Source organism: Rhipicephalus sanguineus, chromosome 8, assembly GCF_013339695.2.
Source record: "Rhipicephalus sanguineus isolate Rsan-2018 chromosome 8, BIME_Rsan_1.4, whole genome shotgun sequence".
Classification (NCBI taxonomy): domain Eukaryota; kingdom Metazoa; phylum Arthropoda; class Arachnida; order Ixodida; family Ixodidae; genus Rhipicephalus; species Rhipicephalus sanguineus.
Window position 1 is genome coordinate 91,997,293 of NC_051183.1, and position 12,457 is coordinate 92,009,749.

The 12,457-nt window shown below is 42.8% G+C and overlaps 1 protein-coding gene across 3 annotated transcripts in view; it reads right to left on the reverse strand.

The window, feature by feature from the left end:
• Positions 1–6,086: 6,086 nt before the first annotated feature.
• The window catches only part of LOC119402898 (uncharacterized), a 111,807-nt gene continuing 105,436 nt past the window's right edge, over positions 6,087–12,457 (reverse strand). For all 3 annotated transcript variants that reach the window (XR_005185986.2, XR_005185987.2, XM_049418547.1), the window contains 2 exons: positions 9,641–9,735; positions 6,087–6,956 (listed from right to left, as the gene is read on the reverse strand). Coding sequence is in view for 1 of the 3 variants with exons in the window: in XM_049418547.1 (XP_049274504.1) it covers positions 6,837–6,956; positions 9,641–9,735 (215 nt within the window). In the remaining 2 variants the exon portion in view is untranslated. The remainder of the gene's footprint in view (positions 6,957–9,640; positions 9,736–12,457) is intronic.

A 12,457-nucleotide genomic window follows, 5' to 3' on the forward strand; every position in this document is an offset into this window, starting at 1 on the left:
AGCTGGCCGGCACTTGGCTGGTCCTGGCTTGACAACACACACGTGCATTCACACGCCGATCACTTTGTAAATCACAGGATCACATTGTAAATTACGAGTATAGATTTGGTGTTGATTGTGTTCGAAAACGGTATCGCTTGGTAATCGCAACACTAAGTGGGTTAATTAGCTTAATTAGATAATTATATAAGAGCTCTAAGTGGCACATTCGAGATTTGGTCTCGATTAGCTTGCATTCAAAATCACGCTAGCATTATTTATAACTTATTAGCTCAGTTTTGCCAATTAACTGTATTAGTCCAATTCGCACATACGAGGCTTGGTCTCGACTAGCTTGCACTCGAAGTCAATCCAAGCCTAATGAACCCAATAAAACGATTTATGGCCAGTATTACTTAGTCCTACTTAGGTTTTGCTCGGTGCATATTGCCGAGTGCAGCATGAGTACACACACCCGACACTGAACTCGGCTTAATTATGGCTAATGAGCCTTTGACCTGATTAAATATTTATTTCTATTTTCAAATACTGTCAATATCTCAAGGCATCATTACAAGGGTCGAAGTGCATTCGTACATGAAACACATTTCAAGCAAAACATTTGCAATAGTTACACACAGCTAATAATCCCTAAAAGCAGACTACATCAACAGCAAGTGAAAGAAATAAAAGCAGCAGAGTGTCATGCGCCAGTATCAAACAGTTCCTTCCACGAGTTCTGTGAACAGCTCTTTCCTGGCTGATCAACAATGAATTCATCTAAGCAATGCCAGTCTCTAACTGTTTGTGGAAAAAGTGAGAAGCAAAATACATTCTTAGTAGAATAAAATTCCTCGAAGGTGAATTAATGTTTGTGTCGCGTTTCTCTGGGAGAGTTAAATGTGACAAATGACGTGGGACGTACCTTGAAGCTACTGCTTGACAACGAAGACAAGAACTTTAATCTGTGCACTTTGGCTCTGCTAAACAAAGTAGCAAGGCCAGCGAGTCGAAGCCCAGTTGGCGAAAATTTACGCCTGTAATTATTGAAAATAAAACGCACAGCTTCTGTTCTTACCCTTTCAAGTATAAGAAATGGTGTTTAACATCATTTGCCGGTTTGAGCACCACAAAGCCACTTCGTACAGATATCTATTAGGTTTTATTTGGTCATCTCGGGTGTTAATTTTGTGGTCCACTACGCAGTCATCTGCAAATAGTGTGATGTTAGTTATATCGTTTATGTACAATAAGAAGAGCAGTGGGGCCAATGCAGAACCCTGTGGTACACCAGATAAAACGGGAACGGTATCGGACCCATAGTCATTATACTGCACGTACTGGTAACAGTCTGAAAGATAATGTTAAATCCGGCGCGTGAGCGGGCCTTCTCCTATTGCGCATTTTAATTTATAATTAAGTTTAAGGTGGGAAACGCGATCGAAAGCCTTGGAAATGTTCATAAAGATGAAATCGATTTGTAGTTGGCGGTTAATGTCTTTGGCAAAGTCATGAAGTTTTTCTGCTAATTTGGTGACAGTCGATAGGCCACTAAGAAACCCATACTGATTGGAGTGTAATATGTTGTTAGTTTCGACGATGTGTGTCAGGTATGTAAGGATGATGTGCTCTAGTATTTTACAAGACGTGGTACACGTTAGTGAGGTGGGCCTGTAGTTAGCAGGGAACAATTGTCGCCTAATTTATGCACATGTACTATCTTAGAAATTTTCCAGTTATCTGGAAGACGACCTACGTCAACTGATTGTGAATATATAAGCTGAAGGAAATTGCTTACGTCTTCAGCATACCGATTTAACCCTTTTGAGAGGCCACGTACACAATTGTGTACACCACTTGTTCTTGCTATTTGTGTCAACTAAGGGCCGAGAAAGTGCAAGATATAGTGACCTTTGGATGAATTGAAACTCCTGCCTAATAAAATTGTCTTCATTTAATAAAATTTTGCAATGTTCTTTGACATATAATAACTTTTCTGAAGGCACAACCACGTTCGACAAGTCGTTCAACGTGCCGCCTTTCGTGAGCCACGTCAAAAGTATAATTTTTGTTTGCGCAATATGGACATAACCGAAAATGAATTTGCACTATATTTTAAGCCTGAGATTTCATTATGTTTATGCAAAAACGAGCATGAATTACTTCAGAATAAATGGATATGTATTTATTATTTTAATTGGGTCAATGGCTGGAACATGCATAAATTAAGGTACTGTGTGACATTACTTTTCTGTAAGTATGATATCGAGTGCTTTGAAATAACGTTGTATCGATTTGACACTTTTACAGATAGTTCTTCCTAGGATGCGTCTATAAGGGTTAAAAAGGCATTTTTCATCTGGACAAGTGCTTTTCTTTTCATCTTGGTTGAGTAAGAGCGATAATACGCCTGCCTGCGATATGAAGGGTGTGTGTAAAGATTTACCGGCATTATTTGACCTTGATGGGCAGCGTTGAAGAAGGCCGCTATCAGCAGTAAACACAGACTGAAAGTGGCTGTTATAAAGATCGCCAGTCTCTTTTCCACCCGAGGTTGGCGTACGCGCTTTGATAATGCGTTTCACAGTTATGTATCGCCATAAGTTGTGAGGAGCTGTCCTAATAAAGCTGTTCAAAGAGTGACTGAGGTTTTTTCTGCATGGTCACTTTACTCTTAAGAGACCTTGACATTGCTGTGATTTGCGACACAATAGTAGTGCATAGGTGAACTTTCTTGGCTCTTCTGGGGCGCTTTATTTCGCGCTTCGTTCAATTATTTCACGCGTGGTCCATGGATTGCGCTCTCATGTTTTTCAACCCCACCAGGAGAAATGTGTCTATCGTATGCACTCCTTGACAACATTTTTCTAAATATTGTTCATAAGACATTTACCGTTGAGTGTTCGTCTGAGGAAGGCCGAAGAAGTTAGGAAATCCATGAGCAAGGTATGCCATGATGGCAGCGTCGTCCGCTCTTTTAAATGTAAGCACTCGTTTTATTGTGGCTTCTGCATGAATTCGACTTGGATATTGCAAACAACACGAAACTTTTTAGTGGTCAGATAAGCCTTATAGTGCATCCAGGTTAATGGAGCATTTTATCACCTATAAATCCGAGATATACAAGAGAAGTGGAAAAGCTTTGATTACGCGTTGGAATTGTAACAACTTGTGCAAGGTTAAACGTGAGCATGATAACTGTGAGCACGTTGCCTGTTTTCGTCGCCGTATTCAGCTAGTTCCAGTTCACTTCAGATAGATTAAAGTTACCAGCTATAATAATTTTTCTGCCGCGAAGTCCGTGTGTAAGCATCTAACTATAAAGTGCTTCTAAAAATAATACCTCAGCATTAGGTGGTCTGTAGAAAGCGCTAATGTAGGTTATTCCATGCTTAACGTAGACCTTACACCATACTGCTTCGGTATCACAAGCTATGGGCATAACTGTGGTGGTAATTCCATGCCTAATTAATAGAAATACAAGTCCACCTCTTGATTTTCTGTCCTTGCTGCACAATTGCATACCCTGGCTGTACTACCTCGCGGGCTATCTGGCTGATAAGACAGTAGCACAGCTTCGAGTTCGTGTGTTTTACTGATAATACTGCGACAATTCACATTCAGAATCATCAACGTTGACATTTTTGAGAAGGGCGCATATTTGCGCTCCTTTGTCTTCGTTTTTTTTCAGCCTCAACGATGTAATTTCGGTCATTATCCCCCATGAAGAGGCGGCAATTTATGCGAACTTTATCATAAGTTCGTTTAACCCCCTCCTGGCAGTGACGAGTTTATTTTCTTTTTTGCCATAGCTTTCTTCTGGTATCACGAATAGATAGGGAAAAGTTCGTAGATGAATTTTATTTTAGCCATGTAATTGCGTGGTGGTCCCTTTATTGTTATGCAACCCACCTCTACTGCGCCTTAGGCGCCCGTGTATTTTACGGTTTCGTCCCCACAGCGAACAGATCATTTTGTTGCACCTGTAAACCATGGTATTTTAGTGAATGTTCGTTGAGTATGGTGTGAGGAAGTTAGTGTGCTATTTTATCAGTATGTTCTAATCGCGTGTAAGGAAGTTGTAGCATTGGTTTCCTAGCTACTATTTCAGTGCTCTGTTTCATACGGCGATAATCCTATCGCACGGACGCTCACGGAGGCAAAGTACGTTTCCACAAGTCCTTCGAGCTTCACCGTGCAAAAAAAAAAAAACATTGATGCGTGAAAAGAGGGGAGCACCTTAGTGAAACATTTCGAATGTCATTCCAATAATTACACGTTTCATCCCAGAAACCGTATTATTTCTGTGTTTGCCTTTTACGGAATTACTGGAATGTCATACGGAACATTTCAGTAAAGCAGAAGCGTAAACAGTTGGCAAACAGCAGGCTTTTTTTAATCGAAGGAGATATTCACAGAAAATAATTTCCAGCTGTACTACGCAGTACTGATGGAAACAAAGTAGGAGGAAGACATGAAGAGCACACAAATGCACGGAGCAAATTCCTGTGACGAGGTTGAGAATGAGTGCCAGTACCCCGTTTTCTGACAGTTCATGCTTTCACGTGAAAGAGGAATGTTCGGTGTTTAGAAGCAAGGCAGTGGAAATGGAAGCCAAGATGTTATCAGCAAGCCCCAGCAAGTATGTACATTTCTTTAGAACGCAATAATACAAAATTGTACACAGTAAAGCCCTACCCCTATTAAAAGTTTGCCTGCTGGTGGGCGTGATGGGAACCTCCAGCAATGATCTCGGTGGATTATGGTATTGTGTAGGTATCGGTGGACTGCGGGAGATGGGCCGATGACAGGCGGATATTGGGTAATTGGCAGATGATGCGCAAATGATGAGTGGACGTTTGTTGATGGACACATGTGTGGGTGGATGTTGGTTGATGGGCAGATGACGGATACATAACGACGGGTGTTGGGCGACCGAGTAAAAGGCGAGCTCTGCGATGAATTGGAAAAGTAGCCATCGCGCTTCACAAACTCGTTACAGACTACTTTCATCCATTGGCCTTTACGAGATTACATTTCAAACCCACCATATGACAATGAGTGACGCCGTAATAGGGGCCTTGAAATTATTTTTGGCCACTAGTGGTTTTGTCCAGTATGCCCGCGGAGCAGCCGACAGGCTTGGCCTGACGGCCCCTCCGTGGGAGTCGCCCACTTTGTGCTATCGCGCGTATTGCAGGACCCTAACAAAATTTTTCAACCAACCAACGATCCAACCAGTCCTTTATTAACACAATCCTAAATCTTGGTACCCGGGTGTAAACAATTTGTTTCGGTTTATTGTGTCTTTAATTTATGTGCTTAATAATATTATCTGGAGTTTAACGTCCCAAAAGCACGATATGATTATGAGACGCCGTAGTGCACGGCTCCGGAAATTTCGATCACGTGGAGTTCTTTAACGTGCCTAATTTGTGTACTTCTTGATATACAGAGGTAAATCAGTGTTTTAATGTTAATCTGTGAAACGTATGTACTGTTTTCCTTCGCTTGTTTTGTTTTTTTTTTGTTTGTGTGCAAGTTACATGTAAAATAAAACTTTCCCTTTTGCATACATTTGTGTGCGCAACTTATTTTCGTTGCTTGTGTTGACCACTGGTATAGAAAGAGCGAGAACTTTAGATGAATTGAACATCCTGCGTAATAAATGTGTCCAAACTTATCTTTATTTCACTATGCATTGCTGCGTATGGCTACTTTTTATTCCACTACAATGTCAACGAACCACTTTCCAGGAGCGACGTAAGAAATATAATTTTTCCTTATTGCAGATGATTACAACTGAAGACAAAGTTAACATTAGTGTTTATATTAGTATCAATATGCATATATCATATTAGTATGATTATGTTGAATTAAAAAGCACGTGAAAACGTAGCGTGATAATTGCGGTTATGGCTTTATGGTGTTTTCAAGAGGCACATTGCGTTGCTTTAGGAAAATATTCTATGTCACGCACTTATAGAAAGCGCGGTTACTGCAATAAAAATTCACCTGCAAGTTGAGCACTCGTCTAGCGTTATTTCTCTTCTCTGCCAGTATGCTTTCGTAGTGATTTTAGCTGAGATAGATAGGGGGGTCTTTATTAGAAAAACGAATATTTTTGCCTGCGTCTACATAACCGCTGGCATGCTACTCTTCATGGGAAAGCGCAATGGGAATAAAAATTTCAGAAGAGAGGGAAAAATAATAGTAAAGAGAAAGATTCTAAACAAATATAAAATGCGCAGGTGAACCTGATGCAAATATTTACAACTAGGAAGTCGGGCAAGTTCAGGCCTTTCTACATGAAATATTCAAACATTAAAGCTTTCGCAGTGGTAATTAAATAGTTAAACTAAAAGTCGTCGTTATTTTGAAGTTAGCTCGTATCCAGCCTCTTCTTTTTTGTGTTTCTCCATGTGCCTGCATTGATTCAGTCATTTTCGTAGCAAACACATGGCTTTTGCTGAAGTATTCACTTTCTTATTGCGTATTCATTTTTCAAACGAAGCTTGCGGAAGCTGACTTATGAAGCTGGCGAGGTTCGCTAAAACCCTCCTCACCCACGATAAAACCCTCTCTTGGCTTCTTTTGACTGCTCTCTTTCGTCCGTGCTTTCACGCCCTGTCTCTTTAACATAAAAAACCCTCTTCGGCCACAGCTGGCTGGGAAGAGCAACGCGCCTGTTGTTGCGGATTGGCTGCTCATTCGAAACAGGCTAAGCAGGCATGTGTGCTGCGTGCTGCGTGGTTCCTTGCAAGCGGCGTAGTTTAGAGCTGCAACTTTCTCGCGAAGTATATAGCTTAATTAAGTAATACGCGCTCGTCGCTAGTCGTCACGTAGTGCCCACGACGCTAGGTTCTATTGAATATCGGAAGAAGCTCTGCACCTAGGTGCGGGTTCTTCTCATCTTCATCTCCTCGTCCATTGGCCCGTAATATCGATGGGCCGCCTTTAATTTCGTCTCTTTGAAGCTGTGGGAAGAAAAAAAACATCGAGTCATTTGTAGCGAATCTTATACCCGAGCCTATAGCAACTGCCAAGCAGTGATATGGACCAAAGCATCACGGCGCAGGAGCGAGCAAGTAGGTTTTCTTTATTCACTTTGAGGGCATCTGCGTAAAACAGCAAAACGCTAATACATAATATATAGAAAGTTACAAGCTGTCTAAACGGAGGCTCTGCAAATGAATCTACAACATTCTAATAGAAAATTTTCGCCTAGCTTTGTTGCTTCAAATGTTGGTCTCAAGCAACTAAGCACAACACAAAAAATATTTTGTGAGCAACATGCATTTGATCGCGTCGTCATTAGGTGCGTCGGTATACTTCTAAACTCTGGCTAAAATTAGCTGAGGCACCTAGCATATCAAATGATCGCTTTCTAGTGTTCATAATTTTACTACTTTAACCATAAATAGAGAAGCAGGAGCAATTCCGGAAGTACAGCGCATGCGCATAAATGTTTTGGGAGTGTAAATTATTGTGCAGCCGGTAAGTTCTGTTACCTAGAGCGAAGTCGCCTGCTACAGTATTATGACAATAACATATATAGAATTTTTTACGTTATTTATTTTCTACGTAAGTTTTCACTTCTACTGCCCGTGGGATCAAATTTACGGAAAGCTTGCACCAACTGCCTGCCTTCCGGTGCCATTGACGTTGTGCAAAATTGTCTGGAAATTAAAAAAATGAACTCGTATTTTCGAAGTGCCTACTAAATCAGAAACTATCTCTATCTTTATATCTAACCCATCCCTTCCCCCTGTGCAGGGTAGTATACCGGTCCTTCTAGACTGGTTAACATTCCTGCCTTTCCCCTCTCTCCTGTTTCTTCCGTCCTTCCTTCGTTTGCCATCCAGGCTCTCACGACGAGATGCAACTTCGCTGTGTCGCGTGTGGTTGGGCGTGGCATTTACGAATGCGTAATCGTGTCTCATTACAATGGCCAGCAGTTCGGCATGCAAAATGTGCGCCCGCGAGGAGACGCTTGAGCACATTCAATGTCACTGCCCATCATACAAGCCTCAACGACCTAGTATGGAAGCAAAACCTCGTCACGTGGTTTCAAGACCACTGAGAGAAAAGAAGAATTTGGGACCTTGGCCTACAGTCTCGCTTATACCCTCTTCTGCTTTTTGAGGACCACCGGACTTTACGAGCGCCTCTGAACTAACAGCGCGAGTTCGTGTTGTGTAGTTTCAAGCTAACTGTTCATCCATCTCTTTCTTAGTCTTCTTCTTTCTTCTTTACCCTTTCCTTTCTATTATTCCCTTTTCCCCCACCCCAAGTGTAGGGTAGCCAACCGAGCCAAAGCTTGGTTAACTTCCCTGCTTTTCCTCTTCGTTTCTGTCTCTCTGTCTTTGATTTCCTACTTAAGATATCTAAAAATTCGCAAATTCACCTGGTTGCGTTCCAGTATGATTTGCTTCATACATCCTTGGAATATCAGTCAAAGCATTGTTTTTGTCTGTACACGTGCCTCAAAACTCGGAAGATGTAACTTTTTCTGGTGTGCACCTCCGGCAGCTTCTGAGCTGCTAAGGAAGAATACAAAAGTAGCGGTTTTTGAGGCGTCTAAATAGGACGGGACAAAAAAAACACATAGAGAACAAATATCTCTTTGTTCTCCCTCTTTTTAGGGGCGTAGCTCCTCTTAGTCTAACCTTGTCACGTCTTCGTTGTCCGGCGTAAACGGATCTCCCGTATGATGCAACAGATGGCGCTGTCTCATAGAAGTACATACAAACTGTAGTTCAGGGACGATATTCTAGATGGCGCTGTACACAATCTGTGTCGTCATCACCATTTCTCGTCTCATTTCCTAGATGGCGTTGGTCCAATAGAATTGTGTGCAATATGGCGCTTGTGTGAATCGACACTAGATGGCACTGGAAGTGCCGCTGCTCTCCGATTGGCTCCTGCGCGGGCTGCGCGGGGATGCGCGGGGAGCGAGCGCCTCTCTCATTCTCCTGGATCGTCGCCGTACGTGTCGGATCGTTGGCGGAGCATGGACGATGCGCAGCGGCGGGCGCTCGCTTGGCGGCAGTGTTTCGCAGCACTCGCTTGACGGTGCGCGCCAAGGACGCCGCTGCGAAACAAGCTCAACGAGAAGCGAATCCCGAGACCATGAGGAGCTTCAGGAGCTGCGCCCAAGCTCTTCCTCATGCACCCGTGGATATGCTGTAATTTTTTTGCTTTTGTGTTCCGCCAAAATACGCACCGAAAAGAAACTATGCGTTTCGGTAAGCAACTAGCCCATTCGGCGTATTCTCTAGACTGCGACCACCGCGCCACGGTGGTCTAGTGGTTATGGCGCTCTACAGCTGACCCGAAGGTAGCGGGATCGAATCCCGGCCGCGGCGGCTGCATTTTCAATGGATGCGAAAATGTTTGAAGCCCCTGTACTTATATTTAGGTGCACGTTAAAGGACCCGAGGGGGTCGAAATTTCCGGAGCCTTCCACTACGGCGTCTCCCATGATCATGTCGTGGTTTTGGGACGTTCAACCCCGGATATTATTACTATTACTATCAAGATTGCGACCAGGAAATGGCTGCTCTAAACATAATATACGCGCCGCTACTCGTACTTATATACTCTCCACAATGCTCTCTTTGTCCATAGGTAGACAAGCGCTGTGTCAGGCTTCACTTACCGTTATTGTCTGGCGCAAAAATCGAAACCTTTTCCAAATGTTCAAAAACACTGGGCTTGTTAAAGGCAAGTTTCTACTTGCGGTCTTGTGACCACCTGAAACATACGAAGATTTCATGGTTGGTAGCTACTGCCGGGAACGGCGTACCTACACCTCAAAAAAAAAAAAAAAACGCAAACACATGCAGCAATCATTCTCTTTAAAGGGACCGACAACTGGCCAGAACGGGTGATCAGATCCTGGTGGAAATGAAAAGGCAGTGAATTATAGTGACAGATTCCAGAATACTTTTCGCGATCTGAGTAGGGTTTATATTTTTAAATCGCGTTTAAAAGTAACAAAAACCGGTATGTCGCGCCGCCTAGCGCGAGCGCCATGAACCAGACGTATGCAGTCTTAAGCACTTTGTTGTACGTAGTCTAATACTTTTACACGCACCAGAACGAGGGCTGAAAATTTGAATATGTATGTTATTGTCAATTCCCGTTTGTTTCTAAGGTAAAAGAAGTAAAGCATGAGATGCGGCGCTGCTTTCGTGGCTTCCAGTGAAACGGAGGCTGCGGCGCACGCGCGCGGCGTCCGGCGGCGTTTCCCGCGTAGCTCGACTCTCGTCGTATCGGACTTTTGAAGAGTAGCACGCGAGTTTGCGCTGCTGCTCGCAAAATGCCATCGACTTACTGTTCTGTGGAGGAGTGCTACCACTTCATGAACAGCACTGCTGGTGTATCCTACCACTTGTTTCGTTTTCGAAGGCTTAGCTTGGCTTGGCTTGACTAAAATGTGATAAAGCGACCTGTGTACCGCCAAAGTACTTCTATAAGAAGCCCCAGAAAAACGCTATAACTATTGTAAAATAATGTAATAGGCTAGAAAGCAGTAGTCGCGGCACCGCAGGCTTTGCAAACGTAACATTGCCTTTTCATACTTAGGGCATAACTTGTCACCACTGCTGGCGTATAATCGCTATCGCGCTCACCTCTCACTGTTTGCAGCATGTGATATTAAGACTGCATAATCGCTGCAGATCGAAAAACTCTGATTACAAATGTTTTACGGCGTTCTCCGCGTTACCACTCCGTGATTAGAAGCTCTGACCGGTAAGCTTCCCATTGCACTCAAGAAAACGGGTACCACAAAAGTTGGTTGTCGGTCCCTTTAATAGAAGCGGCTGGGTGGTACTCTGTGTAACGTGGTTGAAAGGTGGCAAAACTTCGTATCATGCTCACAAAAAAGGGTATTTTCATCCGTTAGCGTCGTACAAATGACCTATGACTGCTATGTTCCACCGTTATCTTTATTTTCAGTGGTTTCCTGTGTCGCATATGTGATGAGTAATACACTACGTGGCAGTAGGGATGCACGATCAAGATAAGCTAGAAGTTGTCTATTTCTCGCCTTCCTTTCTTTTCACTGAGAAGCCTTTAGACTGAATTATGGAAACATGCAGAAGATAAACCACCTCTTTGCTATGAACTACATGATTGTTCTGCAGCGGAATAACAAAGCGATTTTTACTGGATGAAACGGATATTCAAAAAGACAAGGGAAGGCGCGATGCTTCTAGCTGCTGTTCTATAAAAGATTGACGAATATACCCAATTTTCGCCGCAGAACGCAATTGTTAAATGTTTCCATGCCGAGACTAAAGACTTGGCATTGACGAGACGCGCTGCACTTTCAAACAGCGCTAAATGTTCGAACCCCTGGCATTTTTTATCATGGCTATATTATAAATGCCTAACAATAGAGTGCCCTCACGGTACTCTGTGAACTCGCGAAGGCGACATTGCGTGTATAGATATCGATGCGGAACACCCACCGCATCGTAGCCGCACTGGAGCTGAACAGGAAGGCGTTCTCTGGTCACTGGACATTTCTCTTCTTGTGTGCGTGTAATGCGTGTAACTTCTGCCTAAGCAGCACGCTACAGTATGATGCCGCATATTTGTGTTTCTTTATTGCCAACAAACATTTCGGATCTTAACTGCGGAACTAACCAGGTCCTACGAAATCTGCAATTAACTGAAGCAATAATTCGGCCTCATCGCAATGGAAGAGAAACGCTATAGGCCAGTGCGCCTAGGTGCAAGTTAAAGAACACCAGATGCTCAAAATTTCCAGAGCACTCCACTATCACTTCCGGCGTCTCTCACAATCATGCCACGGTTCCGGGACCGAAAAACCCAAAATCTATTATGCAGCGATGATAATGAGATGACGTTGTTAATTGTGGCGTTGGTGGTGGTATTAGTGATGCAAAACTATCGGTAAATTGACAATTGATAGCGTCGATACTATTTTTAACTATCGATACTCTAAAGAAACTATCGCGAGTACTACTATGGATAAACTGTCGACAGTATTATCCTTAGCGAAATCGGTAGTACCACGGGTAATATCGCAACCTATAATCTCAATAGTGCTGTGAATGATTATACTGTTCTTGGCCCGTGTTAGTGCCAAAATATTTGCGATACCTTAACATCAGCAATACTCAGATTGCTTAATGTATAAGCAATTTTTCGCGGGAAGAATTAAATTATGTCGGCTGCGAAAATAACAGAATGTACCGCAATATGTACACCGGTAAACTCATACTCAAAAGTAACGAGTTACACCCTACCATTAACAAACTTATTTATTTCACAGTTTTATTTTGAAATCCCACATTTTAATATAAAATTAAAGCACCACATGTAAAATTTCACCACATGTAATGGCTTTATTTCCGATAAAGTTGTACATGTGGTGCTACTTCTACTCCACCATATACCACGCACTCGGGGAACCAAGCCTCTCCAACAGTTAGTTAGCATG